The 25,719-nt window shown below is 39.8% G+C and overlaps 9 protein-coding genes across 12 annotated transcripts; 4 read left to right on the top strand and 5 right to left on the bottom strand.

The window, feature by feature from the left end:
- Positions 1 to 714: 714 nt before the first annotated feature.
- On the bottom strand, positions 715 to 6,939 carry LOC117790829 (eukaryotic translation initiation factor 2 subunit 3). 2 transcript variants are annotated; one of them, XM_034630429.1, is made up of 5 exons: positions 6,739 to 6,911; positions 5,923 to 6,097; positions 2,170 to 2,406; positions 1,229 to 2,102; positions 715 to 1,166 (listed from the first exon to the last, which is right to left on the bottom strand). In XM_034630429.1, the coding sequence occupies exons 1-5, from the start codon at positions 6,802 to 6,804 to the stop codon at positions 1,091 to 1,093; spliced, it is 1,428 nt and encodes a 475-aa protein (XP_034486320.1). In that variant the 5' UTR covers positions 6,805 to 6,911; the 3' UTR covers positions 715 to 1,090. The 2 variants fall into 2 exon arrangements, with proteins under 2 accessions (XP_034486320.1, XP_034486321.1); XM_034630430.1 differs by lacking the exons at positions 715 to 1,166; positions 1,229 to 2,102; positions 2,170 to 2,406 and adding an exon at positions 2,764 to 4,987 and having other exon boundaries at positions 6,739 to 6,939.
- A 605-nt stretch (positions 6,940 to 7,544) lies between these two features.
- On the top strand, positions 7,545 to 9,498 carry LOC117790839 (protein SET). Its single transcript, XM_034630447.1, has 4 exons — positions 7,545 to 7,964; positions 8,540 to 8,729; positions 8,800 to 9,144; positions 9,205 to 9,498. The coding sequence occupies exons 1-4, from the start codon at positions 7,716 to 7,718 to the stop codon at positions 9,213 to 9,215; spliced, it is 795 nt and encodes a 264-aa protein (XP_034486338.1). The 5' UTR covers positions 7,545 to 7,715; the 3' UTR covers positions 9,216 to 9,498.
- Positions 9,499 to 9,963: 465 nt separating this feature from the next.
- On the top strand, positions 9,964 to 11,096 carry LOC117790846 (ATP synthase subunit O, mitochondrial). Its single transcript, XM_034630455.1, has 3 exons — positions 9,964 to 10,107; positions 10,324 to 10,767; positions 10,839 to 11,096. Exons 1-3 carry the CDS (start codon positions 10,078 to 10,080, stop codon positions 10,992 to 10,994), a joined length of 630 nt encoding a protein of 209 aa, XP_034486346.1. The 5' UTR covers positions 9,964 to 10,077; the 3' UTR covers positions 10,995 to 11,096.
- Positions 11,097 to 11,156: 60 nt separating this feature from the next.
- Positions 11,157 to 12,170, bottom strand: LOC117792728. The gene has a single exon (XM_034632974.1). The coding sequence runs from the start codon at positions 12,168 to 12,170 to the stop codon at positions 11,157 to 11,159; it is 1,014 nt and encodes a 337-aa protein (XP_034488865.1).
- Positions 12,171 to 12,807: 637 nt separating this feature from the next.
- LOC117790824 lies at positions 12,808 to 14,523 on the bottom strand. The gene has a single exon (XM_034630423.1). It carries the CDS (start codon positions 14,490 to 14,492, stop codon positions 12,891 to 12,893), a length of 1,602 nt encoding a protein of 533 aa, XP_034486314.1. The 5' UTR covers positions 14,493 to 14,523; the 3' UTR covers positions 12,808 to 12,890.
- Positions 14,524 to 15,062: 539 nt separating this feature from the next.
- On the top strand, positions 15,063 to 16,829 carry LOC117790835 (zinc transporter ZIP1). The gene is made up of 5 exons (XM_034630439.1): positions 15,063 to 15,491; positions 15,560 to 15,822; positions 15,903 to 16,116; positions 16,236 to 16,614; positions 16,680 to 16,829. Exons 1-5 carry the CDS (start codon positions 15,252 to 15,254, stop codon positions 16,685 to 16,687), a joined length of 1,104 nt encoding a protein of 367 aa, XP_034486330.1. The 5' UTR covers positions 15,063 to 15,251; the 3' UTR covers positions 16,688 to 16,829.
- A 67-nt stretch (positions 16,830 to 16,896) lies between these two features.
- LOC117790806 (centrosome-associated zinc finger protein CP190) lies at positions 16,897 to 22,634 on the bottom strand. 3 transcript variants are annotated; one of them, XM_034630373.1, is made up of 5 exons: positions 22,507 to 22,634; positions 21,190 to 21,719; positions 19,999 to 21,118; positions 18,737 to 19,731; positions 16,897 to 18,673 (listed from the first exon to the last, which is right to left on the bottom strand). In XM_034630373.1, exons 2-5 carry the CDS (start codon positions 21,589 to 21,591, stop codon positions 17,642 to 17,644), a joined length of 3,549 nt encoding a protein of 1,182 aa, XP_034486264.1. In that variant the 5' UTR covers positions 21,592 to 21,719; positions 22,507 to 22,634; the 3' UTR covers positions 16,897 to 17,641. The 3 variants fall into 3 exon arrangements, with proteins under 3 accessions (XP_034486264.1, XP_034486263.1, XP_034486261.1); XM_034630372.1 differs by having other exon boundaries at positions 22,536 to 22,624; XM_034630370.1 differs by having other exon boundaries at positions 22,472 to 22,615.
- Positions 22,635 to 22,973: 339 nt separating this feature from the next.
- LOC117790841 (ribosome biogenesis protein TSR3 homolog) lies at positions 22,974 to 23,897 on the top strand. Its single transcript, XM_034630449.1, has one exon. The coding sequence runs from the start codon at positions 23,024 to 23,026 to the stop codon at positions 23,804 to 23,806; it is 783 nt and encodes a 260-aa protein (XP_034486340.1). The 5' UTR covers positions 22,974 to 23,023; the 3' UTR covers positions 23,807 to 23,897.
- Positions 23,788 to 25,591, bottom strand: LOC117790830 (nuA4 complex subunit EAF3 homolog). The gene is made up of 4 exons (XM_034630431.1): positions 25,464 to 25,591; positions 25,294 to 25,408; positions 25,119 to 25,234; positions 23,788 to 25,055 (listed from the first exon to the last, which is right to left on the bottom strand). Exons 1-4 carry the CDS (start codon positions 25,534 to 25,536, stop codon positions 23,938 to 23,940), a joined length of 1,422 nt encoding a protein of 473 aa, XP_034486322.1. The 5' UTR covers positions 25,537 to 25,591; the 3' UTR covers positions 23,788 to 23,937.
- Positions 25,592 to 25,719: the final 128 nt, after the last annotated feature.

The following is a 25,719-nucleotide window of genomic DNA, read 5'->3' as shown; positions in this document are numbered from 1 at the left end:
ATATATGTATTTCAATTCTTTTTAAGTGTGTTCAACGAAACTACAAAAAACATCTATTTGTTCTCAAATCTGCGGAAGAGCTGTTCTTAACTAACTGAATGGAAGATACTCTAAATCTAAAAGATGAAAAGAAAATAGTGAAATAATTCAATGTAAAATTACTCAATCTCAATAGTATTAAATTAAAAGTTTTCAGCAATTAAATAACAAACACAACCTATGTATGTGAATCGCGACTAAGTACGAATTTTTATTAATTAAGCTAATTAATATTGAATTAATTTCAGTAAAACAAAACCAAAACCAAACAAAATATACATAAACAGTAGTTTACAACTAAATTAGTGTGCACTAGGTAATAAATCAAATACGATACAAGAATTGAAAAATGTTTAAATAAAAAGAATGTTTCAAATAAATGTAACTTAACAAAAATAATAATTGATAATGTTTCAAAAATGATAATGTGAAATTCTTAATAATAATGCTTAAACAAATAAAAAGGTCTATAATGAAAATCTTGACTAATTTCTTGATTATAATCCTTTCCCCATTTTCACCTCCTCTATTGTCAACTGTATAACCCACATATAAAAACAATAATTGTTGGTTTAATTGTAAAAATGCATACCATTTTATACGTTTGTTTTTTGTATTTAAATCATAAAAACAATTTTACGATGTATCAATTTGTTTTTGTTGTTTTGTTTAATATAATATATGTATGGTATAACCTATTAGTTTCTCGTATGCTTGGATTTGCTATTTATGTATAACATTTCCCCAGCACAAATTATTAATATACATACAAAATTAAATAATTTAAGGTATGTATGCAATAATTTTCAATAGTTTTGTTTCTGTTTCTTATTTGTTTGTTTGTTTATGTTTGCTATCAACGGACGTGGAGGAGGACGACGACGACTCGGGATTTATAGATGAAGATACGGTGCTGGCGAAGAAGAACAAAATCAGCAAATTTGGCAATTACAAATAAGCCAAATGCGATCTTGTGTATTACACACACACACTTGAAACGCTTAAATTGAATAAGAATTCGCAGCGGGTCTGGTTGATGGTCGTTGGTTTCTTACTTCTTCGATGGTTGACTATCCAAGACGGGCGTAATTGTCTTGCCGCCAAAGATCTGTCCCCAACCAATCAAACTGCAAAAGAAAGAAGAAATTCTTGACATGCCAAATTCATAAAAATTGTTTGATAACCTTACCGCCAATGATTCTCCACACGTCTGCTAAGCGCAATCTTCTCGCCCTTTTCCGTGCAAACAGGCGTTGTGAGCACAATCTTGGCCAGATCACCCTTTGTAGCCGAGATGCGGCCGCCAGTGCTGAGCGATCCAATGTTGACCAGCAAGATTTCGTTACGTTGCAGCTTTTCCACACGTGCGCCCTTCTTGTCGCCATCAGTGCGTACGCCGAGCAACCGACGTAGGAGGTAATATGAAATTTCCAGCTCGATGTAAATGTCAGGCAAGTTTCCAACAGCGCCGAGTACCTGACCAACCAGACGATCGGCACGGCATAGCGTTGGATCAATTTTGGTGCCCACACCGATCAAGCCACCGGGAACAGCATACTGCAGTTCATTTTGTTCAGCAAACAGCGAAACGATGCGCGAGAAAATGGGACGGCAAGTGATGTTGCCATCGCTGTCCTTTGTCACAACACCGGGACGCACCTCGATCTCCTGACCGACCTTCAATACGCCGCTCAATATTGAGCCACCAGCAACACCGCCCTTGAGATCCTGCACCTCACAGCCAGGTTTGTTGACATCGAAGGATCGTATAACAATTAGACGGGGCGGCGCATTAAAATCACGCTGCGGCACAGGAATCTTGTTAACAATGTACTCGCAGAGTACATCAATGTTGTACTTCAGCTGGGCCGAAATTGGAATTATCGGTGCGCCCTCGGCGACGGTGCCCTGCACAAACTTTGTGATCTCCTCATATTGCTCCTTCGCCTGACTCTCCTTGACCAAATCGATTTTGTTTTGCAATATCAAAATTTGTTTCAGCTTCATAATCTCAATGGCCGCCAAATGCTCAGAAGTTTGTGGCTGTGGACACGACTCGTTGCCTTTGAATGGAATACATAATAAAATTAGGTAAATATGGAAATTAAAATAAGCCCAGTTTGTACCCACCGGCAATGAGCAGCAGTGCAGCATCCATCACAGCGGCGCCGTTCAACATAGTTGCCATAAGAATGTCGTGACCGGGGCAATCGACAAAGCTAACATGACGAACTAATCTGAAACGACCAGAGCAGGCAGGACGCGCACATGGCATGCTGTCATCCTTGCTGGAGCCATCCGATACAAAACTGGCCGGGCGTGGGCACTTAGGATTATCGCACTTGTAGATCTTTGCATTGGCATAACCTGTAATATTTAAAAAATATAAATACATGGTAAATTAAAGCCTTTTTGAATACCAAACATTAAATTTATAAAAAATCAATGTAATATTCCATATTTTACCTGACTTTAGTTTAAATAATATTATATTCATATAATTTTATGGAAATTGTAATTAAATTATAAAAAAAAAAGGCATTGAGCTTTAAAACTTAAACGGAAATTATATTTACGTTATATTCAGGGGTGCATCAGAAATCAAAATCTACCAAAAAAGCTCCCAAAAATTTATGGAGATTTCGGTTGGTTTCGCTTTCTGTGGCACCCCTGAATATCGAAAATGTTTCCCTTATTAAATGTGAAAAATTAACAAATTCCATTAAAATACATTTATATGAACGTGTGATTTTATTTCAAGTTATGGTCACATAGTATGTAATAGTATTATAACAATGTGATGATTATTTCTAATTAAAAAATAAAACTAAATGCTTAGGTGTCTATATAAAAAAAAGGGTGAAGACTCTTCACTTTTATAAAATAGTCTGAACGCAACATGGTACATCCATATTTATCAATAAACCGATCAAAATAATCTTGCAACTTGTCGACACAATTCCGCAAAAGTATCGTATATAGTTTAGATATTGATAATTTAAATAAAATAATAACTAGCTTGTAAAGTATAATTAAGGAATTCGATCTGGCTCCACCAAAAATTCAGTATGAAAGTGGTCAAGGCTATAAATATTAACAAAATTAATTGGTATTTACAATGTACAATATTTTTTGCGGAATTACGTCGAGTTGTTCTCTTTTTGTCTCGATGAAGGGGGGGTCTACAAATAAAGCAATCAGTAGACTTGCGGAATCTGAATATAAAATCATCATCTAAGTAATAGCTAATCCACATGTCACAATCCGCTCTAGAAGAGAACTTTGCGACAATTGTCGGCTCCACAGCGACATTCGACGCGAGCAGCTGTCGATAGATTCTCATAGGGAACATCTTCATTGTCGGCTCGAATGTAATCAAAGCTTAGCTCCTCCCCGGCCTTGATTTGACGCAGGGTGAAGAATACTAAATGGGGCATTGCGACATTTAAATGCTCAATCCAGCAGGGGAATACGGCCAGATTGGGATCGCACGAGTGATTGATAAAGTGCGAAACATTGCCATAATTGGCTGCATCGATGGTATACTCGCTCTCCGCCGTCGTATTGTAGTCCAAATCAAACAGATATGTCCGACCCTTATCATCGTAAGCCTTGCCACGTTTATTCGCCTCATCGCTCGTGATTATCTCGCCAACATATTCGCAAACAAACTCGCCCTTGCGCAGAAAATGCGGTGTACGGACGCCCCAGCCGCTTCCATTGCTGGTCTTGAATAGCTCAAGCGAATGCTTTCGTCCGTGTTGGACCAATCGATTAGTGCAGTTGACATCACAGCTACACCGACTGTTGCACTCATAAATCGCACTGCCCTGTGGCAGGCGCAAACGTCGCGTACTACGATCGTAGGCATACAGTTCACCGGCGAGGCGGGCACAGCATCGACTGGAGGCGCTGCAGTCGACTCCCTTCTCCTGGCAATTGCAGCCGAAAAGTGCTGCCTCCGGCATTGGCACCGCAGCACTAATAATGTTCTGCTGAGTGTACACGAAATTCAAGTCAATGGTATCCAAGTCGACATCATTTGTGACACGGATCGGGGGCGACGGATGCTCCACGGCATTCATGTGTACCTCAAATTGCGACAGCGCCTTCAACTGATTGCGACGCGCAGCATGGAGTCTTTGCATCTGCAGGCATCGCAATGCACGCTCCATAATCCGCTGTGGCTCGCGTTGACTGCGGCTACCCGAGGCACGATACTGTGCCAGTAATATCATATCCAATTGCAATGGCAGTGTTTCGTATTTATCCAACTCCCGCATGGTTATACTGTTGAGCTCCAGCGGCGTTGCCGTGTCTAGTTGTGCCTCCAATTCGCTGGCAATCTGTGATATGTAATGCTGATACAAATCTGTATGGCGTTCAACAAAATCCTCAAGCTGAACGCAGTCAGCGAGATTGGTGAAACTTTCCCAGGTGTTCTGGCTGCTGTCATAGCCCAGCCATTTGACAAAGAACACGGGCTGATAGTTGACAACCTCGACGCACTTAATGTGCTCCACAATGTACTCGGCCTTTGGTCTTTTTATCGCCCGACCAGAATCAATCTTGGTTAGCTTTAAAGCAGGTGATGACACATCTTGGCTGCCTTTGCTGCTGCGTCGTCGCTTAACAGCGGTTGCTGGGGTAAACGATTTTCGTGCAGAAGACGATGATGATGCGGTTGTATCCGTGTCCAGTTCCTCCTCTGGTTCCACGCTGCCATAACCGCTGCTATGGCTGGGACTTAGGGAACTTTGGCTTGTGCTTCGCCTGGCACGCATGAAATAAGTAAACAAATTATTTGTCGGCTGCTCCTGGTGTTTCCGGACGTATCGTTGCCGTAAATTCGCGAGACGCTTGAGCACCTGACTTTGCTGCAGTTCAAATTGCTTGCGTTGGTGCCTGGAGTGCAAAAGTTTTTGGATTTTCGTTTCGCTTAAGCGTTCTGCAAATGATAATTTTGTTTTTTTTTTGTTTTAACGCGCGTCGTTGGGCAAACGAAAAACGAAAAAAGAAGAAAAAGATTGACTGAATTAATTAAATTGCTGGATTATCAATCAAAATCAAAACAAATAAAAATTTGCAAAAAGCTCTAAGAAAACTAACAAATCTTACGAGAAAAATTACAAAAGTTTCAAATGAAAAGAAAAAAAAAGACAAACAAAATAAATACATATATCTATGTATATTGTAATCCAAACTACTTAGGCGACGACACAGTGCGTGTGTGTGTTTGGTAACAAATCCAGCAATTTAAATCTTTACAAGAATTATATTCATATATATTTATCAATCATCTACAGAACGTTTAAAACGTCGACCCAAAAGCGACACGAGTCTTACAACTAAATATACTCAAGAAACCAAAGAAATAAGAAACAGCTTAGGAAATATTACAATATTCAATTGATTATTTGATGTCTGTTTTGAGTTACACATTTCAGAATTCCGATCGATTTGTTTTGCATTATTAATATTCACAAAATCATAATTATTTATTAAATAAAAAATAAATATTATGGTTATATTTTTGCAATTTAGATTCAGGTCATTTGAAAACTACAATTATAATTAAAAAGAGATAAACACAAATTCACTTTTTCAATATGATGAAAACTGGAACGCGCGTTGTGCCGTCGTCAGTATTTAGTTAGGTTTATTTAGTAGAAAATATATTAATTATAGCAAGGAAAATGCCAGTACAAAACGGTATATTCATTGATTATTAATAATTATAACAGTACCAGTTCTTTGGTTATAAACCTGAATCTGAAATGGTACTTTCAATTTGTAGAGCGCGAAGCGTGTTTGATTGAAAGTATCATTTCAGCACTATTGGCCCAGTTCAATATGTATGTTATGTGTGATAATTCCACTTACCGAGCTTAATTGTAATGTTTCGTTCTAATTCATTTTTAAAGCGAACCGTCTGCACTCCGGAGATGGCTTTAACAACCGTCGATTTGCCGTGAGCTACATGTCCGATTGTTCCTATGTTGATTGTAGCCTGCCGCGAGATTACCTCTGGCGACAGTGGCGTTAGATTGCTGATTTCCTGCAATATATATTCGAATTTATAAATAATTCAACCAAATTATATATCCTAATATTATGCTCTCTCTCACTTCAACTTTCTCAAAACACGCCCTACCCGCCCAACAAACATATACATACATACACACACACATATATATACACATCTGCATATACATGTATGTGGCATGAGTATGCGTAGAAAAAGCCGTACATTTTGAGGTTAGAATCAACTGAATATTGCATCAGATATTGTAGCAACAGTTGAGCCGCATATTTCAATTACTTTTAATTCCATTGACAACATTTTCGAAAATATTTGAAACATATGCTCAACACATCGAACGGCGGAAAACCCTAACAATGCTACCCAAACGTAGCAACTAACGCCACGTGCTGCATTCTTTGATGGCCGCTTGCTCATAGTCAAATATCAGCAACAACAACAGCTACATAAATATTATGTTATTACCACCTACAAAATATATCAAATACTATGGTTTAAAGTCCGCAATCAATGAATACATTTTTTCATATAGAAATGGCCGCTTTGAAGCGTCTCCCCCGTTGATTTCAGATGAAGCAATCGAAAGGGCCACAAAGACGCGTACGTTGTCAACGAATTCGAGTTCACATTTTCCACGACTTTTATTCCACACTCACCAAATTGCTAAGATCCTGCTTTTGCAAATTTGTGTTCACATTGACTTGAGCTTCAGCCGTGGCCATGTTTTTAATATTTTTAAAAACGCTTGCTATATAAAATTAAAAAATGAATCGGCCAGCTCGTTTACACCTCGACATTAAATATTGTCCGCGCGTGTTGTAAAGGACCGAAACTTGCTTGTAATTTGTTAAGTGCTGCAAACTGTCAGACAGTTTCAGTGCTGCCAACTTTTTAGCGGAAAAAAACCAACCTGTTTTTGGCAGGAAAGCGTTAGAAAAATACCGAAAATTGAACAGCAAAATAGTTAGCACATAGTTTTAAGAAAAAATTAATAGCAACAAATTGTTGAATATACATTTAGATAGCCAGACTTACAAATAATTGCAGTTTTCAAATTATATTGTTAGCAATCGAACTCTGAAAATAACCAGAACTAGCTATGAAATAGCTATGTTGACATCAGTTGTAAGTTTAATTAGTTAATTCAAAGTGAGCAAGTGAGTTAATGCTATTGCTCATCTTTGCTCGAATTTTCTTAGATAGATTGGTTATGATTTTTCATAAAGATTACGTTTGCTAATTTTGCGTTCTTACTTGTCTTTCCAATAATATACTATCATAATATTTGTAATTTAGTAATTTTAGATTCATGTATGTATCAAGTCAGTGAGTCAGTTGTCTCAAATCAGAAAAAAGAACAAGTACACCAACACTTGCGAACTCGGACAGTTGACTATTTTTTTTTTAGCCATTTTGCATCGCAATTTTAGCTATTTTTCGGATGCTTTCCAGCCATAAACAGCTATTTTTTCTGTAAAAAGTTGGCAACAGTGTCAAAAACGCAGCGAGCGGCGCGCATAAAGTGTAATAAAACGGCTTCAGCTCAACTGTACTAGATAAACTAATTGCAAGATTTGCAATACAATTATTAAGTAATTTATACGCTACATCAAATAAAATTAAAGAAAGCATCATGTCGAGCGTGCCAAAGCGACAAAAATTGGATGCTGCCGCCGATGGAAATACATCTGCCGGTCCAAACGAGGAGGAGTCGGATGCGCTGGAACAAATCGATGCTTGTCAAAATGAGATTGACGCATTAAACGAAAAAGCCAGTGAGGAAATACTGAAAGTGGAGCAGAAATATAATAAACTACGGAAGCCGTGCTACGAAAAACGAAGCGAGCTCGTCAAGCGGATCCCCAATTTCTGGGTGACTTCTGTGAGTATATGTACATACATACATACACAGACATACATGTGTAGTTGACGGCGGCATCATTTATCTATGGCTATTATTTTGCCCTATAACATGTGCAAAATTTAAAGTACTTAGTAACATTTAGTTTTAGTAGCAACATTGGGTGCATAGAATCTAAAGCGACAACATTCATTGATTTTATGTCTCTACTACATGTGCAAGGAAAATTTCTCTATTCGGAAATTTTTTTTTCATTTGTTCTTTTTCATCTTGCGTTCTATGCATGCCGCCGCCACCGGTCGCACCGCTCTTTTTTGTTAGCGTATATGTATGTATGCGAATGTGACTATGAATATATCGATAATAATCGTCTGCGCTTGAAGTCGCAACCTTAATATGCTATGAAAATTTCATGATTCAGGTTTTTACTAAAAATTATTGTTAAATGTATTAGCGTATTGGCTTACGGATTGTAGAGTGTGAGTCTTTAATATAAGCTATACCTCTTATTTTTGCCAAAGTCAAGCTTTTCATAAATATATCCGTTTGTGCTTAATGGTTCGCGAAATGTTAATTTGTTTTATTTTATTTCTCAGTTCATCAACCACCCACAAGTGTCTGGTATTCTGGATGAAGAGGAGGAGGAGTGTCTACATGCGTTAAACAAACTGGAGGTGGAGGAGTTTGAAGATATCAAATCTGGATACCGCATAAATTTCCATTTCGATGAGAATCCATATTTTGAAAACAAGATTCTCACCAAAGAGTTTCATTTGAATTCAGCAGGTAAATACTCTTGTCAATGCTGCCGTGTTATCTGTACTTATTTTTATTTATATATGGAATTACTTAACAGCCTCTGAAAATGGTGACTGGCCCGCGTCAACTAGCACGCCCATAGAATGGAAAGAGGGAAAGAATTTACTTAAACAGTTGCTAACAAAACCCTACACCAATAAGAAGAAGAGGAATTCCGATTACAAGACCTTCTTTGATTGGTTCTCGGACAATGCTGACCCCGTCAACGATGAGATTGCTGAACTGATAAAGGATGATCTTTGGCCAAATCCACTGCAGTATTATCTCGTACCTGATATTGAAGTGGAACCAGAGGATGAAGACGAACTCGATGACAACGAAGAGGAAGCATTTGAAGATGATGACGGTGAGGATGAAGGCGACGAAGACCTCGAGGATGAAGGTTAGTAATATCTGATATTGATTTTCAACAGCCATATCTAAGATCATTCTTTTATTTCAGATGTCAAATAAATCCTTCAACCTATAATATATACATAATTTGAACTTTTCCAACTGATTTCCCAAGTGATAACCACTTATAATACTATTATTTTATGTATGGTTATGTCGTGACGGGATTCTGAAAACAGCAACATCATTTATAATGTTGCATCACAATTGCAATTACATCCATTTTTAGGCAGTTTTACAGTTACGTTTTAGGTAAAATCAATACGTAATTCCGAGGAACCCATCTATTAAAAAGATACAGTTTTTTAAAATACATAATAAAAAAGACGTGATGCTGACAAAACCGCTTTGAATTTGAGTATTTGTATTATTTTCAGTTATCGTTATCGCATTTAGTTGCGCTGTGACAGCTCTAATGTTGCTTAGCTGAAACAACCCTGATTATAATTCCTCGAACCAAGCCTGCCAACCCGTTTTTTGCTCATGATGGCAGCACTGCAACTAAATTGGGAAATCAGCTGTGACGTCTCAGCACTGATAAAAATTTAAAAATGCAAAAAACTCGATAAAAATAAATAAATTTGATGAAGACTTAAAATTCGAAATTAGATAAAATTAAGGTAAACATTTTAATGAATGTTTGAAGTTTGTCAGCCGTCGGTGAGAGAAATTATAAAATATAATTCCAAAAAAAAACAGCCAAGAGTCGAGAAATCAAAAATTTTGCAAAAATTTCAAAATAGGTACAAAAATGCAGAATACCTTCTTTGGGAAATGTACCTATTTTTTTTGGGTAAGAAATCGAGCCAGATCGAAAATTTTTACTGGATGGGCAACCCTTGGCAAACCCCCCACCACTGAACAAAAGTTGGTAGCACTGCTCGCTCTGCTTTTAGGTGAAAAATCAGCGCAAGATATAGCAATGGCCTCCGTTAATAAATTATCAATTTTGGTAGGTTTTAAGCAAATGAATAAAAATCTGCCTTAAGGTTGTGCTATAAAGGTGTTATACCATACAAAGTGTTAAAATTTTAATTGTGCTAGCAATGACTATGAACACAAAATTATCTAACGAGGATTTCTTGGTTATGTAATTTGCCATATTAACCAATAAACAAAACCAATTGCGATTGTTTTGATAAAAGGATTGTATTTGACATATTTACAGAGCCGCACGTTCAGCAGTGCTTCTAACAAGCAGATGGTGAAGCCACCAGTGCAGCTGTTTGGTCTGGAAGCTCGTTATGCCACCGCCTTGTATTCGGCAGCCTCGAAATTGAGCCAGTTGGATCAGGTGGAAAAGGATTTGGTCGCTCTACAGGCCACCATCAAGGAAAACAAGTCGCTGCGCGAACAAGTAACCAGCCCCATCATTAACAGGAAAGTTATGTCCATTGCCCTGATGGAATCTGCTACTAAGCTGCGTTTTGCCCCAGCCACAGCTAACTTGTTGGGTCTTTTGGCCGATAATGGACGCTTGAAGAAGCTTGAAACTGTTATCAACGCTTACAAGACAATCATGGCCGCCCATCGTGGTGAGGTTGTTTGCGAAGTGGTCACCGCCAAACCCTTGGATGCTTCCCAAAGCAAGCAGTTGGAAGGCGCCCTTAAGGTATGAGTTATTTGTAATTAGTCTTTGTAATATTTATGATATTAATATATATTGTTGTCCCGGTTTTGCAGTCTTTCCTGAAGGCCAACCAGTCGCTGAAGATCACCTCTCGTGTGGATCCCAGCATCATTGGTGGCCTGATTGTTTCCATTGGCGACAAATATGTCGATATGAGCATTGCCAGCAAAGTGAAACTCTACACAGATGTGATTCAGAACGCTGCTTAAGCTTAAGGAATAATTGTTAATTTCTGCGTCTCGTGTAAAAGCGAATAAACCTCTTGGGACAACCACATATTGTACTAAAAGCGTTTCCAGCTTTTCGACATGTATATACTTTTTATGATTTAATGCTACAAACTGTTTACTGCTGCGTACAATACCAAATGTTTAGTGCCGTGTTATGTTTTTTTCTGGAGATGATTTAATGGCTTCCTCAGTCGACCAGCGAACTTGATTTGGCTTTGCCACTTGTGCATTAGAGTTATCATTCCATTGCACTGATTGAGTCTGTAAATCAACCTCATCCGGCTGACCCAGCTCCTCCGGCGGTTCCAGGCGTCCGAATTCCGAATAAAGCTCATTCAGTTTTTGTTGCATTGAGAAATGCCAATCGTTTTGCCGACAAAGTTGGTATTCCAGCTCACAAATGCGTTTCTGTTGATGTTTAATTATTTCGTTCATCTCATTTCGAATTTTTCGCTCACACTCACAACCGACGCGAGGCTGATCAAAATCGTAGTTTATCTCTGGATGAGAAGGACAACTGTTTGCTGACGGACATATCTTTGGGCTTAGATCGCATTGGCATGAAGTACGTGCATCCTCAAAATTCTTTTGACTTCGGCTAAGGAGTAAGACGTCTGTGCAGTCGGTCATATTTCCGCTGTCTCCACACTGTTCACCGCTCTCTTTGTTGCTCTGCATATTCTTCATCAGCTCCTCGTCATTCTGCACAGGTGTTCGCAGCACCGTAACTTCCGTTTCATCTATATCCGGAAAATTGGCACCACAATCCTTCACCCTGAACTCTTTCACAATGATATCCTCATCTAACTTGTCATCTTCCTGGTCCTTGGATTCCTTGCTCTTCGTTTCCTCCGACTTACCACAATATGGAGGTAGCGTTGCCCCCGGCAGAAGGAGAACACTAAGTGATGGACGGTTCATCTGATCCGCGCTCTTCGCCGTCATCAGAGCCGCCTGCTTCTGTGCAAGTTCCACAAACTGTGGTATGTGCTTGATGCACACACAGCATTGCTCCTGTATTGTGTCCACGCATGTCTCAAAGGCACCCATGCTCCGTTGCCAGATTAGCGCCTCCCTCTTGTTCTTCGGATAGTGATAAAACTCGCAATCATTATCGGCGGCATACTTTCCGCAGACGACGCACCGACGGCACATCTAAACGGTTTAATTTAAAGTTAGAAACTCAAAGATATGGAAATTAAAAATGAAATATTTTGACGATTTTTTTTTCTGTTCTGATTTATATATTTTCAAAAAGGTGTAGTTCCGAATTTCTACGGTATTTACTCAACATCATACTCAGCTTACAATCCGCGATACCAGATCAAACCAGAAAAAAATGATATGTATAAATAATAAAGTTGCAGATATAGTTGGGTAGTCCTTTAAAAAAAATATATTTGTATTTTTAAATTGTACTATTAACAATTTATTTAACTCTTCTATTTTTTTTATCGGAAAAATATTAAATTATTTAAATTATTAAATTTTTAATTAAAAAAAATTAAAAATTGACTGGACCAGGAGGTGTAAAATTATAACTAATTATAAGTCAAATTTCATTAAAGAATCATAAAACATTACATATATTCAATATTAAAATTATTTATAATTATATTTCAATAATTTTTAACTTGTATTATAAAAATAGACTGAAATAGACTAAATAATTATAAATACATTTTTATTTAAATATGGCAAAAATATTACCTATTTTCTATATTAAATAATTATTTCACACAGATTTATAATTTGCATTGTACAAATAGAAATTAAAAATTTACTGCAAATATCTTTTGGGCTGGGAGGTGTATATTTGATTTTCAAAATTTTACAAGTTAAAAATTATAAGGGATACGATGCCTGCGCCCCCACTCACTTCGCCAGCGATTTACCCATTGTCGGAGACATTTTTAGTGGCACATTTCCATTGGCATTAGCTTTAGGTGCTCCCGACTTTTTTCCTGCACTAGTTGTATTCTGTAACTCATTTAATTTTGCCTGAATGGACTGTTGCAGTTTATGTTGCTGGGTCAAAAGGCTCTCCAGTTCCAGCATGCGCGTTTCTTGATTCCTCATAAGCTCGTTGCAATTCAGATCTTTGGAATTATTATCCGAATTGAAAGGTTGCTTAGTTTTAGAATCAGGACACGTGCATTCAATACTGGGAGCTTTACCCATTAATAATACCTCGGTAAAACTCTCCTTTTTTACAACTCCGTTCCCACCATTATCTTTACGTTCCTGAGGTGTACGACAGATTGTATACTTGGGCACATCCACATCGAGAAATTTGGCACCTTCATGAGCCAAGTCCGACTCCAGTACACAGATTTCCGAGAGCATAGATTGGCGATTGTCGGAGCAAGTGTAATAGGATGGCACCATAGAACCACCCATGATTAACACATTGATCGGAGCTTGACCTAATTGATTGTTAATGCAATTATTGACTGCTCCTACGCGGTTGGAAATCCCAGAATGGGCATTACTTGAATTTGTTTGATTGGTTTGAATAGATTTGCTATCGTAGAAATTACTGCAAAGCGTTGTGTTGCTGTTCAGCTCGCAGTAGCAACTTTTCTTTGGGATTGGAATTGGATTGAGCCCTTGAGATGGACACTGCAGCACCTGATCGCAGCTGTCAGGAGTAAGACTACATTGACACTCTTGATGTTGTTGTTGACCCAGTCTTTGATTGCCATTCCTCAAAGGAATACCACTTGAATATGTGTTATTTAATGAAGATTCGTAGGATTGATCACTGTTCACTTGGGCTGCAGTGCATCCTTGTGACCACTGTTTCATTCTCGCATTTTCCAAAGCCATTTGCGGACAAGACTGTCCACACATGCATGTTGAGTTCTGATCTCTCATATTGCTACTGTCTGAATTGGAGAATCCACAAGAGTAGCCACAAGGACACGATGCGGATGACTGTGTCGCAGTTTCGAAACCGGAAGTACTTCTTTCTTCAATCTCATCGCTCAACACAGAAGACATGAGGGAGTTGGCAAAGTCACTATCTGTGACCGCCGAAGGTGCCCATATCGGGTTACTCCTGATCTGTGGCTCCGATGACTTGGACAATTGTGTACAACCATCTTTTCGGCGCAGCTGTCTCTGAGTTGCATCACTTTGAGAGTCCGACGATTGCGAGCCATTAAAATCCTTGGATTCTAATTTATTTTTTCCGAAATAATGGATCGCATCAGATTCCTTGAATTTTACACTTAACCGTTGCTCATTTAAATCGTTGTGTTTGCTCCGCTCACCAATCGCAGATCTTTTGGATACACTTTCTTGGGACTTTGAATTTGCGATATGCTTGTTGCAGACACAGCAGTGATGGCGCAAAGTCTCAACAGGAACGTAGACAGAAAGCATCTTTTGCCACTTTATTGCTTCCTCAATGCTATATGGATAAGTGTAGGTGGATGTCGGCACCTCGCCACAAACTATACAATATCGATCCATTACAATGGACAAAAGACGAAATTTGTGAGGGCGCTACAACTTAATTTTGAATTATTATTCGATGAGCCCTCGATATGTCATCTCTATGACAATATTATCGATAACTGACAAAGTGGCGATTCAGCGATTGTTGTACATTCGAAGAACAACAACAACTTGTCATTGAAACTGTTGAGTTTAAATTTTTGGTAAAGCAAATTGCAAAATGTAAAAAATTAATAATTGATAAAAATTAAAAATAAGAAATAAGATTAATTACAGGTGATCATTTTAATGAAGGGTTGAAGTTCGTCACTCCTCGTGGAGAGAAGTTACAAATTTAATTATAATAAAAAAAATGATGAGAAAATAGACAAAATTAAACATTTTTTTTTGCAAAAATGTAAAAAGCTCTAGCTTTACAATTAAGAAAAATGTATTTTGTCCAAATTACTGTTTCTGAATTTTACCTAAAATTGTACGACTTGCCAGATCGAAAATTTTTTCTGGGACCAATCTTCGGGCCGGGTGGCAGCCCATTGGTATAAGACGCCGCGCGAAAAACGTCAGAACCGTCGTCAACAGAACAATAAACGAACGTTCGCTTTGTAGTCGTTTTGTGCCGTTCCGTTATTGCGTGTGCGTTTGCGGACTGTTTTGTTATTTTAAAATAAATTGCGAGTCAAACAAGACATCGAACTTGAGATACACAGAGTTTGTTCCAATTTTAGTGCCGCCCATTTTATTTGCTTTTCATGACTGGATTGTAGTCTTTTGAATATGAGTTTAGCAGACACAGACATGGCCACAAATATCACCAACTGGCAATCGGAAGATCGTGGCGATATGGAAAAGGTTTTAGCCATGATAGTCCTAGGCCTTGGCAGCCTGTTCTCCGGCATGTTGCCTGCGTTTATATCAGAGCGTAATCGTCAACGGTTTCCACTAACAACATCGCTTCTGCTGTGCTTTGGAGCTGGCATTTTGATAGCCACAGCGCTTGTGCATATTTTGCCAGAGGTAAAATGCAAAACGTCAATTAATCAATTAATTCAGCTGAATGTGATTTGATAATCTATTGTTTGCAGGTGCGCGAGCAAATGAACTCGAAATTTGCGGAAGTTGCAATGTGTGGAGGGTTCTTTATAATATACTTTATAGATGAGTTCATTCACTATTTCTTTGGCGAGGCCATACAACACACACATGAGCAGTTCCCAGCAACAGGTGGACACCACAACAGTCGGGGGACAAACGCAAATCAAAATAATGCCTACGGAGCAATTGACGAAAGTGCACCTTTGCTTGCCTCCGATTCAGCAGCGTCTTCCTCGCACCATAATAACCATCAGTACATATATCAATTTGACTATCATTCAATTGCCTAAATACCCACACATATGTATTAATTGATTGACTTTTACTTTTCAGCGGTCATGTTCATAATCATCAAGATCGAAGCTATGCTGCCGTTTCCGGCTGTGACGATAATAGCGTTGAGGATGCAAATGCACGGATTTGTCATACCAGTCATACGGAACCCTGTGCTCAATCCATGACAGGCACATTGGGACTCTTTGTGGCGCTCTCTTTGCACTCGGCTATTGAGGGATTGGCAATCGGTGTACAAAACTCGGCCACTAAGGTTTGCACGCCTTGACACCATTAGTTTCTGAATTTAGTTTGCCGCGCAATCTTAGCTAAATATTTATTCAGATAAGCAAATCAGTTGTAAATAGTCTCGCGCTTTGTCTATTATTTCAGGTGCTCTTTTTACTTGGGGCCGTTGCGTGTCACAAGTTTGTGATGGGCTTCTGTCTGGGTCTCGAGTTTCGCTCCAATCCAAGCGCCACCATACGGTCCCAATTCATTGGCATTTCAGTATTTGCCTTGGGTGCCGTTGGTGGCATTGGATTAGGCATGCTTATCGTCGACGTGCCCGCAGCCTGGTCCAAAACCACGTTGCCTATTGTACAGGCACTTGCCGGAGGCACTCTCTTCTATGTAACGGTTTGTGAAGTTATACCGCGCGAAAAAGCACGATGGCATAGAAATCTCGATCGTCGCTGGGCGGGATTTGCGCAGTTTGCAATTGTCTTCATTGGCTTCGCAACAATGTGCCTTATAAATTATTATCTCGCTGGTACGTCTTATATATTGTATGCCTAATTAGCATTAGCATTAGTTCGTTTTATCATTCCATTTCAGATGACTAAGAATCTCAGCATGCAGTGACTTGCTATACTATACAACTAGTTTTCTAAGCAAAAATTGTAATTTTAATGTTCCTTTTTAACGTGTTGTTAGATGGTTAAAGTGATGCTATTTTTGTAATAAATTGTTTTTAATTTTGCGTAATACTGTGATTAATAGCTAATTAAAAATATTAAACTCCCAAGACCATGGAAAAACACAATGTTTTTTATATCTACATTTATATATTTTTTTTGCTTTCTCCAAAGTATCTGAATCTGTTTTGTTAACCTTATGTTTAATGGTAATCAAAAAAACGTTTCCATTTAATTTTTTTGATTTCTTTTACATACTAGGTATATCAATCATAAAACATCATCATTCTAATCGATTAAATGTAATTGCATACACTTTTGCTTTTATCAATTTGTTTTTAACCAATTAAAACAACATCTATGTAACTACATATTCATATATGAATTATGTTCAATATATAGATTAATTCTATACATATATATATATTATAAATTGTGTATATTATAAAGGTTACTTAAAATTGAATTGTTGGTGGTAAAACGTAGCAGAAATTATAAAACCATATATTGCGTAATGTTCGATTGCTGGTCAGATATTGAATTATGCATTCGCGTGTCAAAAATATATAATTCGCTTTTCAATGTTTCTGTATCGAATATATATATGTACGTGTATGTGTGTAAATTATGAAGTTTTAGTGTGTTTGTAAAATTTTATTAATTCTATGCAACTATGCAGATTTACAATCGAAACCGAAGAAGTCATCTGGATTAAATAATGCCATTGATTTTCATTTGTTACATATTTAAATATATATATAAATATGAATTTATATCTATACTACAATTCTCACGCTGACATTAGGTTGACATAAATGTTTTAATGGTCGCACGTAGCACTGGCAATCGAAAACGAACTTAAAACATAAATAAATCTAGTAATTAGAGTTGCTCTTTCGCTGCAGCACTAACCCCATTCTCATCTTCATTATCGTCATCATCATCATCCACCCATTCGCTCATGAGACTCTTTAATTTCTCCTGCGTGCCGGTCTTGTCATCGATGGAAGCTACGTCGCTGGTGTTTGGCTTCTCCTCGGTTTCATCGGTTGTCACTACCGTCGTTGTTGTAGCCTCCGATTTTTCCTCGTTGTTGGTCGCTGCGGGTTGCTCTAAGGACGTTTCAGCATTAGACACCTCATCTTTCAGTGTCTCTGAACCGTCAACAACAGGTAGCTGGGTTGGCGGCACTTCTTCAGCATCCTCTGGCTGTCCGCTTGCCTCTGCATCGGGTTCGGCCGTCTCGGCTTCGGCGATTAATTCTTCAATCAAGCCTTTTCGTATAGTTTCCGCTTCCAAATTCACATCATCAACGCTTGTGCCAGAAGTTTCAGCATTGTTTTCAGTCGAACTTTCGTTGTTAATTTCAACGGTTTCGGCTTCGGTTTCGCGTGTTGTCGTTTGCGGCGCATCCTCCTTGATGAATTCCTCCTCAACCTCGTTTTCCTTTTTAATCGATAGGTCTTCTTCTTTTATGTGTGCCTTAACGTCCACACTTGGCTCATCCAACACATTTGCATCGCTTTTAGCAATCGGTTCTTCTGGCTTTTCCTTTTCTTGGCTAACTTCAGCTGTGCTGGAAGTTGCAATTGCTTCGGCTGCTGGTTCAGTAGTGGCCACCGTTTCATCTTCGCCCTTATGCAAGCTTTCGAGTGCCAAGTCAATATCATCCTCCAGTTCAGGCTCCGGCTCAGGCTCTGGCTCAGGTTGTTCTATAGTTGCTTCTTTTACAACATCTGTAACCTGTGCCGATTCTTCCTTTATACCAGCATCCGACTGATCAGGAGCTGTCAATTCTGTGGTCGCAGGCTTATCAGTGACATCATCTTCATCCTCGTTTTCATCCTCGGTCCAATCGCCCGTTAATTCCTTGAGCTTTTCGCTAATGTCATCTCGTCGCTTATCTGGCTTTGGCTGTAATTCGATAAAATGTTACATTAGAATTGGATAACATTCTATATCAATTGGTTAACTTACTTCTTTGCTGTTCTGTTCTGTTTCCAAGTCATGCTTTGATAACAAGTTCTCTGCCCATTCAAGATTATCAATAGACTCCTTACTCTCATCAGCTACTTCACTCTTTTTGCTGCTGCTCTCGACGGAACCTGCGCCCAGTTCGCTATATATTTGACTGTCATCGTATTCCTCCTCGGTTCCAGCTGAGGACTTAGCATCGCCTTCCTGCTTGGCATCACCTTCGGGCTCACTGAGTACCATTACAACACCACCGCTGGGTGCACCAGCTTGTTGCTGATTCAGCTGAGACAATATCTCCTTGCGCTGTTCATCAGTTAGCTCCACCTCATTGCCATCGGCACCAACAAATTTGACTTCCTGCTCTTGCGACTGCTGGTGCATCAATTGGTCTGATTCAGCTTCTGTTTCTGTCTCTTCTCGCTCATCGTTGGCTTGTTGCTGGATTACGGCACTGGTCGCTGGCAAGCTGATGTCGGACAGAATGCGTACCTTTTCTTCCTGCATAGGTTCATCTTCAGTCTCCTCCTCCTGACCATCCTCATCATCCAATTGCTCATCTTCGTCTTGTGAGCCCATATACTCCTCATCGGTTTCGTCGATAATGCCATCCTCGAGCGCCTGTGCCTTGTGATAGCTCTTCATGTGCCTGTACAGTTGCAGCTCCTGTGCAAACACCTTGTTGCAGTAAATGCACTGCTGCTTATTCTCATCCGTGTGCGCCTCGTTAATATGTTGTTCCAGTTCTCCCTTGCTCAAGTACGTGCGATTGCACAGCGCACATTCTGCAAAATTGTAGAGCAGCGATTTGACCTGATGCTCTGTGTACATATGGAAATGCAGCTCCCGATTGTTGGCTGAACGCCAACCGCAATGTTCACATAGCGCCGGATTAATTGTCTCCTTGTGGGTGTTGATTAGATGGCGACGGAAACCACGATATGATGGAATGCTAATTGGCCGACCATTAACACCACAACGCAGACACAGCCAAGGACCTGGAATTAAGGAGTAGATATTTAGAATCATGGGTTGAGTTCATCTTAAACCATACTTAAACTTAAAATTTAATTATTTCATTCCTTTTTCAATTAGAACAAAAGTAAAAAGTTGAAGAGTGATATAATGATTGGAAATAAATATTGATCATTTTCTATAATAACTGGACTTTCTCATATATATTCATATAATTGCTTTCTGGTTTGATTTCTGTTTTAAACACATAACTCTAAATGGCGCTCCCTAGATTTAATATAATTTCTCACCTGTTGTGTTCTCAGCGCCAAGTGCAATTAGCGCATGCATCGTCTTGCTGTCGATTCGCCGCTTTTGTGCTGCAGCTGCCGAGGTTGCCGTTGTGGAGCCCACCGTTGCCGTTGAAGCCACAGCTTGGGACTGTGTTGCTTCGCCTGATGTTGTTGTCTGTGCTGTCGTCAGTTTCTGTGTGGACTTTTGCTGCTGTTGTTGGGTGGTTATCATCGGTTTGTCTGGCTTGAATGACACATGCAGTTTCTTGTGTGGAGACGTGGTGCTCGCCTGTGGAGCTGTTGTTGATGGCACTGGGGAGCCACGTTGTTTAACGGTGCTTGGCGATTTCTCTACCGGACTGTTTGGCATTATTTTCAGTTTAATGTTCTTGTGGCCCTTAACAATGTGCGGATATTGGCGCAGTACTTCAGCTATGATTTTTGTATGATTTAACTTTGTATTGGACGAATCCTTGACAATTATCGTAGGCGTTTGGCTGGGCGAATCCTGTTTGAGTATGATGGTTGTTGTGCCATGCTCCATCTGCGTCTGCGTACTAGATTGTACCTGTTGCTGCGTCTGTTGTTGCTGCTGCTGCTGATGTTGTTGTTGTTGTTTCGATGTTGATGGCTGTGGCGGCACATCATCATCGTCATCATCGCCGGTGTGCACATCGTCGTACAGCATCAAGTTGTCATATTCCGGATCACCATGATCTCCAAATTCGGCTGCAATTTGTTTGCGCATACGTTGTTGCTCAGCAAATTCCTTGACCTCCTCCAAACTCGGCTTTTTCGAGGGAGGTGACAGCAAGCTGGTCTGTGCCGGTCGCTTATTATTATTATATCCCTTACGCAGCTGTTCAAACGGCGAGGTGGGCTCTTGTTTGGTGAACGTGGTCGTTGCCGTTGATTCCACATACTGTGTGCGATTGTTGATGCCACCAGAACGTAGAATTGCTGGAGTATTCAAGCCACGTGGTTGTTGTTGTTGCACATTCGTTCGCACTGTGCTGGTGACACCGGGAGTGTTCCCACCTCGATTTTGGGGTGTTGTTAAAGAGACACGCTGTTGCGTCGTGTTCGCATTGCCGCTGGGTACCACAGGGCGACGTCGTATGCCTTTCGGACTGGGAGGCTGTCAGGTAAGGTATGGATAAGATATATTAGTTTTCAATTCAAGACAATATTTAGAGATGAACAACTCACTCTTTGCTGGCGATTCACGTTCTCCATGGTGCGACGATGTGCCTCGAGTAGCTTGAGTAGCACCGTCATGTTCATCTCTTTGGCGGTGCGCAACAGTTTGCCATACATTTTAAGCTCAAACTCCAGTGTGCCAGTGTACATGAAGTTCACAATAGGCACCACAACATCCGCTTGAAATTCGGCTGGCATTATGAGTGCGTCGTCAATTATTTCGCACGTCTGCTCCAGCACATTAAAGTAATCGGTGCAGGCACTCAACACCAGGCGATGCACCTTCAATTGTGAATTGTCTCGAAACTGAAGCGTTAAATCGCAATAATCCGTTTTGTTGAAGAAATTTTGGAGCTTCTGGAGGAAGAAGACACCCCAGTTGTCCACTTTAACAGACTTCACTTCGCCCATTTTGTTAGATACGTTTTCTCTTTATTATTTATTAAAAATGCTGTATTATTATTATTATTGAAACGCGGCCTCCCCGTCGCGATGTCGTCTTCTTGTTGTTTGGCTTTTCTAGCGTGCGGCTGGCGCAACTGTACTCCGGGTGGGGGCAGGAAATTTAAATTTAGGACACAATTGCAGCACAGCGTTGTCACATGAATATAGAAAATATACACAAGCTTTATTTAATCAAATGAATTGATAATATTTTATTTTAATTTTTATACAACTTAAACGCGCCACACGAGCGTCGATTGATTTTCAACAAACATTAACTGCCCGTGGCGCGGCAATGCAACTTCAATATGTGTGTGTGTGTGTAAACGCTAGGGATGGGCGCATGCAAAATCAACACGAAATCCAAAATCTATCACGCACGATTATTATTTTAAAAATGCGTTTGTCGTAATATTTTCGCTTTTTTCATTTAGGACTATAGTTTATATGTTTTGTATTACAATAACTGCGAAATATACTTTTCAATTGGAAAATTTTAATTTAATGTTGTATTAAGTAATCTTTATTCGTGCTTTTTCATTTCAAGAGGGTCACGCTCCCAACTCTAGTGTGTATGCCACATATATACGCTTTTTATATGTATGTTAAAAATGCACTGCACATCGCCTTTTTTATTAACGACTTTTACCACTTTATGTTTAAACTATTGAAACAATTTTTTATTTAATTTAAATCTTTACAGAATTTGCTTTTATTAAATTGGCGGGTGGATTTTTACATACAAAACGTTTATTTGCACACACAATCGTTATCGCTAGGCTCTATACATTGTCATTATGCAAATCACATGTTTCATATGTACGTAAGTCCAGGAAAAAATTATTACACTTTATTGCAATGCTATTTACGCATTTAACGCACACTTATATTTTATTTCACACTATTTTTACCGGACAAATTTTTAATTTTTTCCGTGAAACAAAAAAGATGGCGTCAGAGTGACCTTATTACAAATCCATTTAGTAATCGAAGCATCTTGCGCACTATCGATATTATTTTTAATCGATTCTATCAAGATTATTTTTCTCAACAAAATAATAAGACCATATGGTTCAGCGGTTCAATAATTTTTTTTTTTCATCATTAAAAAATTCGTTAAATAGCCAAATTTAATTAAAAATTGAAAATAATTTACTCTACCTGAATTCTAATTCAAAACTATACGATGGCGCCAATATCAGCATGTGAATAAATCATCGATAGCGAAACCGACTATTAGCTTCTGTTTAGAGATGGGATTTCTAGTTCAATTCGCTGAATAAGTTCACTCGTTAATTTCAATGACCCGTTCACTTGAACATTTTCAGAAAGAAACGACCCAACTTTACTTCGTGCATGAGGCCCGAAACAAATAGAAAACATAAATTAAATTGACGAAATGAGCGCACGGCATAAGGGAAAATCTAAGCGTGGATCTTATCGTAACATTAAGTCAAATCACAACTGCGAACGCAACTTTGCCCAACAGGAAAATGAACTGTCAAAGAGTAATGCCACAGATAGCGACAGTAATGACTCCGATTCGTCAGGAAGTGACAATAATGTAGAAGGTCTTGGACAGCCACCAGATTTCGCAGTAGCCATGTGGGACCTCAACCACTGTGATCCTAAAAAATGTTCGGGAAGGAAACTGGCACGCCTGGGTCTCATATCCAATTTGCGTCTCGGTCAGAAGTTTCCTGGACTTGTCCTATCACCAGTCGGTCAATTATGCGTTAGTCCACAGGATCGTGATATTGTTACGGCTTCTGGAGTGGCGGTCATCGACTGTTCTTGGGCAAAACTGGATGAGACGCCGTTCAATAGGATGCGTAGTCCCCATCCACGGTTGCTGCCATTTCTGGTGGCCGCCAATCCCATCAACTATGGAAAGCCTTGCAAACTTAGCTGTGTGGAGGCTATAGCAGCTACACTGTACATTTGTGGCTTTACTGAAGAGGCACGATGGTTTATGGGCAAATTCTCCTGGGGTCATGCGTTTCTGGAGCTAAACGAGAAGCTGCTCAATGCATATGCATCATGTAAAAGCAGCGACGAAATTCTTAAAGTGCAGAATGAATACATTGAGGCGGAACAAAAGGAGCGAGATAAACCCAGAGATCTGAAGGAGTTTTATCCAACCAGTAGTAGTGAGAGTGAGAGTGAAGAAGAGCAGAGTTAGATTAATTTTATTTGTTTATACAAATTTGTTATCAATGTTTTGTTTACAAGCCAGTTGTGAAAAACAACTCTCGAATTAAAGGCTAGAAAAAATACAAATATTTGCCGATCAATAAGTGCAGTCCAAATTAATTACTGTGCATTCCGCACGTATTCCGGATCGACATTAATAAAGTTTGTCATGCTAAAGTACATGGCACTATTCTTCACCAGAAACTTGAGGAAATCATGAAGATGCGCCAGCAACGTTTGCATAGCCGGTTGATCGAGGGCCGAGTAGCTCAACATGGAGCCCAGTCGTACAAATAGGCGCAATAAATGAAATGAGCCGTATAGCTCAGACAGTGGCGTGTCCGGATGTTTTTGCATAATATCCGTATACTGAGTACGCTCAAACTTGTACAGCAGCTGCGAGCCAAGCATTACATTGAAATACTCAATAATGCCATCGAGTACATCATTAATTGCCACCTCTTTGCTGGCACTGGTCGACTTTACGGACTTCTTGTGCGCCAAATACTGATCCGTTATCTGTTGCACCGTCACCTTGGCTGGCAGCTCCAAGAGCTTGTGCTCACGCACAACCGCATACCAATCGTCGGTTAGATAATGCTTTAGTTCATCGGGTATTTTGATTTTAACCTCCAACTTTGTCGTGTACGTTTCCTCACTTTCCACGCATGGCGCTTCTGCAGTCCCCACCGCCGCCGCCGTCGTCGCAGTACCAGCAGTTGTGGTCGTTGCTCCTGTTGCTGTTGTTGTTGTTCCTGTTGCTGTTGTCTGCTGTTGTTGCGGTGTTGTCGTCGTAGTCGCATCTGGTCCATTACTAGTTGTGGACGTACGCTGTTGATCGCTACTGTTTTGAGAGCTAATGCGTTTGGTTTTTGGCGGTGCTGGCGCAGGAACCTCATCATCCGCAATGTCCGCTGCAGCTGGTGCATCTTCCTTCTTGTCAGTGCCGACGCCACTGGGTGTGCCTGGACGTATCGCCGCTGTGGCAGAATGCGTGGACTTGCGATTGCTGCGACTAGTTGCGGTCGTAGTGTTGGTGCTGGTGCTTGTGGTGGTGCTGCTGCTATTGCTGCTGTCATATTTGGTTGCGGCTGCTACCGTGGTGACCGGAGTGCTGGTGGTTGCGCTACTCCCGCTGCTGACGCCAGTAGACGGCAGAGATGTGTTGCCATCTTTGGAGGGCGTCGATGCACGAGATTCATTGCCAACTTGTTCCATTTTCTTTGCTTTTGCACTGCCTGACATGGAGTTGGATCATTTACTAAGCATAAGTTGTTACTGATCACAAACCTTTTACTTACCCTTCTTGTTGTCCTTCTTGGAGCGTTCGCCGTACTGCCGCGATACTTCCTTCTGACGCTTGACGTTCTCGTCATTGTATTTCAGCACTCGACTCTCGGGAACCCACTCATCCCAGCTGCGTATTAAAATTATAATAACTTTACACATGACTATTACACTATTACGTGTACGTACTTTTTGCTCCAACCCGCATAGTGAATGTAGTACTCAACCGGCGTAGTTTCTGGTTTTGTTTTGAGCACTTTGGCTTCGTAGATAAGCGGCCCATGGAAGCAGAGCACACGCTCCCCTACAATAATGATATTTAGAGAATCGGTTACTGCTTGTTGGAGTCTTTGACTTACCATCGGCAAACAAAGTTGCTGAATCTGTTGGCGCCCAGTTGGTATCCATTTTTACGGGTTTTACTTCTCCCATTTTTTGTGATTGAAAATATTAGCTGTTTCTGGCTGGAAAGCATCCGAAAGATAGCTAATATTGCAATGCAGAATAGCTAAAAAAAAAAACTAGCCAATTTTATTTAGCACCAAAGCGTCGCAGCTGATTTGCGTAGGTTGGCAGCGCTGAATTTGTATGTACATAACTATTCCGCCGATTATC

The sequence above is a fragment of the Drosophila innubila genome, assembly GCF_004354385.1.
Source record: "Drosophila innubila isolate TH190305 chromosome 3R unlocalized genomic scaffold, UK_Dinn_1.0 2_E_3R, whole genome shotgun sequence".
In the NCBI taxonomy this organism is placed as follows: domain Eukaryota; kingdom Metazoa; phylum Arthropoda; class Insecta; order Diptera; family Drosophilidae; genus Drosophila; species Drosophila innubila.
This window is presented reverse-complemented; position numbering and strand designations above follow the sequence as displayed.

What these genes read in the sequence shown, in the direction of transcription:
- LOC117790835 (XM_034630439.1), top strand. Translation starts at nt 15,252, where the DNA reads ATGAGTTTAGCAGACACAGACATGGCCACAAATATCACCAACTGGCAA. An exon ending in TTGTGCATATTTTGCCAGAG is followed by an intron (nt 15,492 to 15,559) that starts GTAAAATGCAAA and finishes TATTGTTTGCAG; the next exon opens with GTGCGCGAGCAAATGAACTC. An exon ending in TACAAAACTCGGCCACTAAG is followed by an intron (nt 16,117 to 16,235) that starts GTTTGCACGCCT and finishes CTATTATTTCAG; the next exon opens with GTGCTCTTTTTACTTGGGGC.
- LOC117790806 (XM_034630373.1), bottom strand. Translation starts at nt 21,591, where the DNA reads ATGGGCGAAGTGAAGTCTGTTAAAGTGGACAACTGGGGTGTCTTCTTC. An exon ending in ACGTGAATCGCCAGCAAAGA is followed by an intron (nt 21,119 to 21,189) that starts GTGAGTTGTTCA and finishes CTTACCTGACAG; the next exon opens with CCTCCCAGTCCGAAAGGCAT. An exon ending in CAGAACAGAACAGCAAAGAA is followed by an intron (nt 18,674 to 18,736) that starts GTAAGTTAACCA and finishes ATCGAATTACAG; the next exon opens with CCAAAGCCAGATAAGCGACG.
- LOC117792728 (XM_034632974.1), bottom strand. Translation starts at nt 12,170, where the DNA reads ATGTGCCGTCGGTGCGTCGTCTGCGGAAAGTATGCCGCCGATAATGAT.
- LOC117790839 (XM_034630447.1), top strand. Translation starts at nt 7,716, where the DNA reads ATGTCGAGCGTGCCAAAGCGACAAAAATTGGATGCTGCCGCCGATGGA. An exon ending in CCAATTTCTGGGTGACTTCT is followed by an intron (nt 7,965 to 8,539) that starts GTGAGTATATGT and finishes TTTATTTCTCAG; the next exon opens with TTCATCAACCACCCACAAGT. An exon ending in GTTTCATTTGAATTCAGCAG is followed by an intron (nt 8,730 to 8,799) that starts GTAAATACTCTT and finishes ATTACTTAACAG; the next exon opens with CCTCTGAAAATGGTGACTGG.
- LOC117790846 (XM_034630455.1), top strand. Translation starts at nt 10,078, where the DNA reads ATGGCCTCCGTTAATAAATTATCAATTTTG. An exon ending in TTAATAAATTATCAATTTTG is followed by an intron (nt 10,108 to 10,323) that starts GTAGGTTTTAAG and finishes ACATATTTACAG; the next exon opens with AGCCGCACGTTCAGCAGTGC. An exon ending in AGTTGGAAGGCGCCCTTAAG is followed by an intron (nt 10,768 to 10,838) that starts GTATGAGTTATT and finishes CCGGTTTTGCAG; the next exon opens with TCTTTCCTGAAGGCCAACCA.
- LOC117790829 (XM_034630430.1), bottom strand. Translation starts at nt 6,804, where the DNA reads ATGGCCACGGCTGAAGCTCAAGTCAATGTGAACACAAATTTGCAAAAG. An exon ending in AGCAGGATCTTAGCAATTTG is followed by an intron (nt 6,098 to 6,738) that starts GTGAGTGTGGAA and finishes TATATATTGCAG; the next exon opens with GAAATCAGCAATCTAACGCC. An exon ending in AAACATTACAATTAAGCTCG is followed by an intron (nt 4,988 to 5,922) that starts GTAAGTGGAATT and finishes TATCATTTGCAG; the next exon opens with AACGCTTAAGCGAAACGAAA.
- LOC117790824 (XM_034630423.1), bottom strand. Translation starts at nt 14,492, where the DNA reads ATGGATCGATATTGTATAGTTTGTGGCGAGGTGCCGACATCCACCTAC.
- LOC117790830 (XM_034630431.1), bottom strand. Translation starts at nt 25,536, where the DNA reads ATGGGAGAAGTAAAACCCGTAAAAATGGATACCAACTGGGCGCCAACA. An exon ending in AGCAACTTTGTTTGCCGATG is followed by an intron (nt 25,409 to 25,463) that starts GTAAGTCAAAGA and finishes TCATTATTGTAG; the next exon opens with GGGAGCGTGTGCTCTGCTTC. An exon ending in TATGCGGGTTGGAGCAAAAA is followed by an intron (nt 25,235 to 25,293) that starts GTACGTACACGT and finishes TTTAATACGCAG; the next exon opens with CTGGGATGAGTGGGTTCCCG.
- LOC117790841 (XM_034630449.1), top strand. Translation starts at nt 23,024, where the DNA reads ATGAGCGCACGGCATAAGGGAAAATCTAAGCGTGGATCTTATCGTAAC.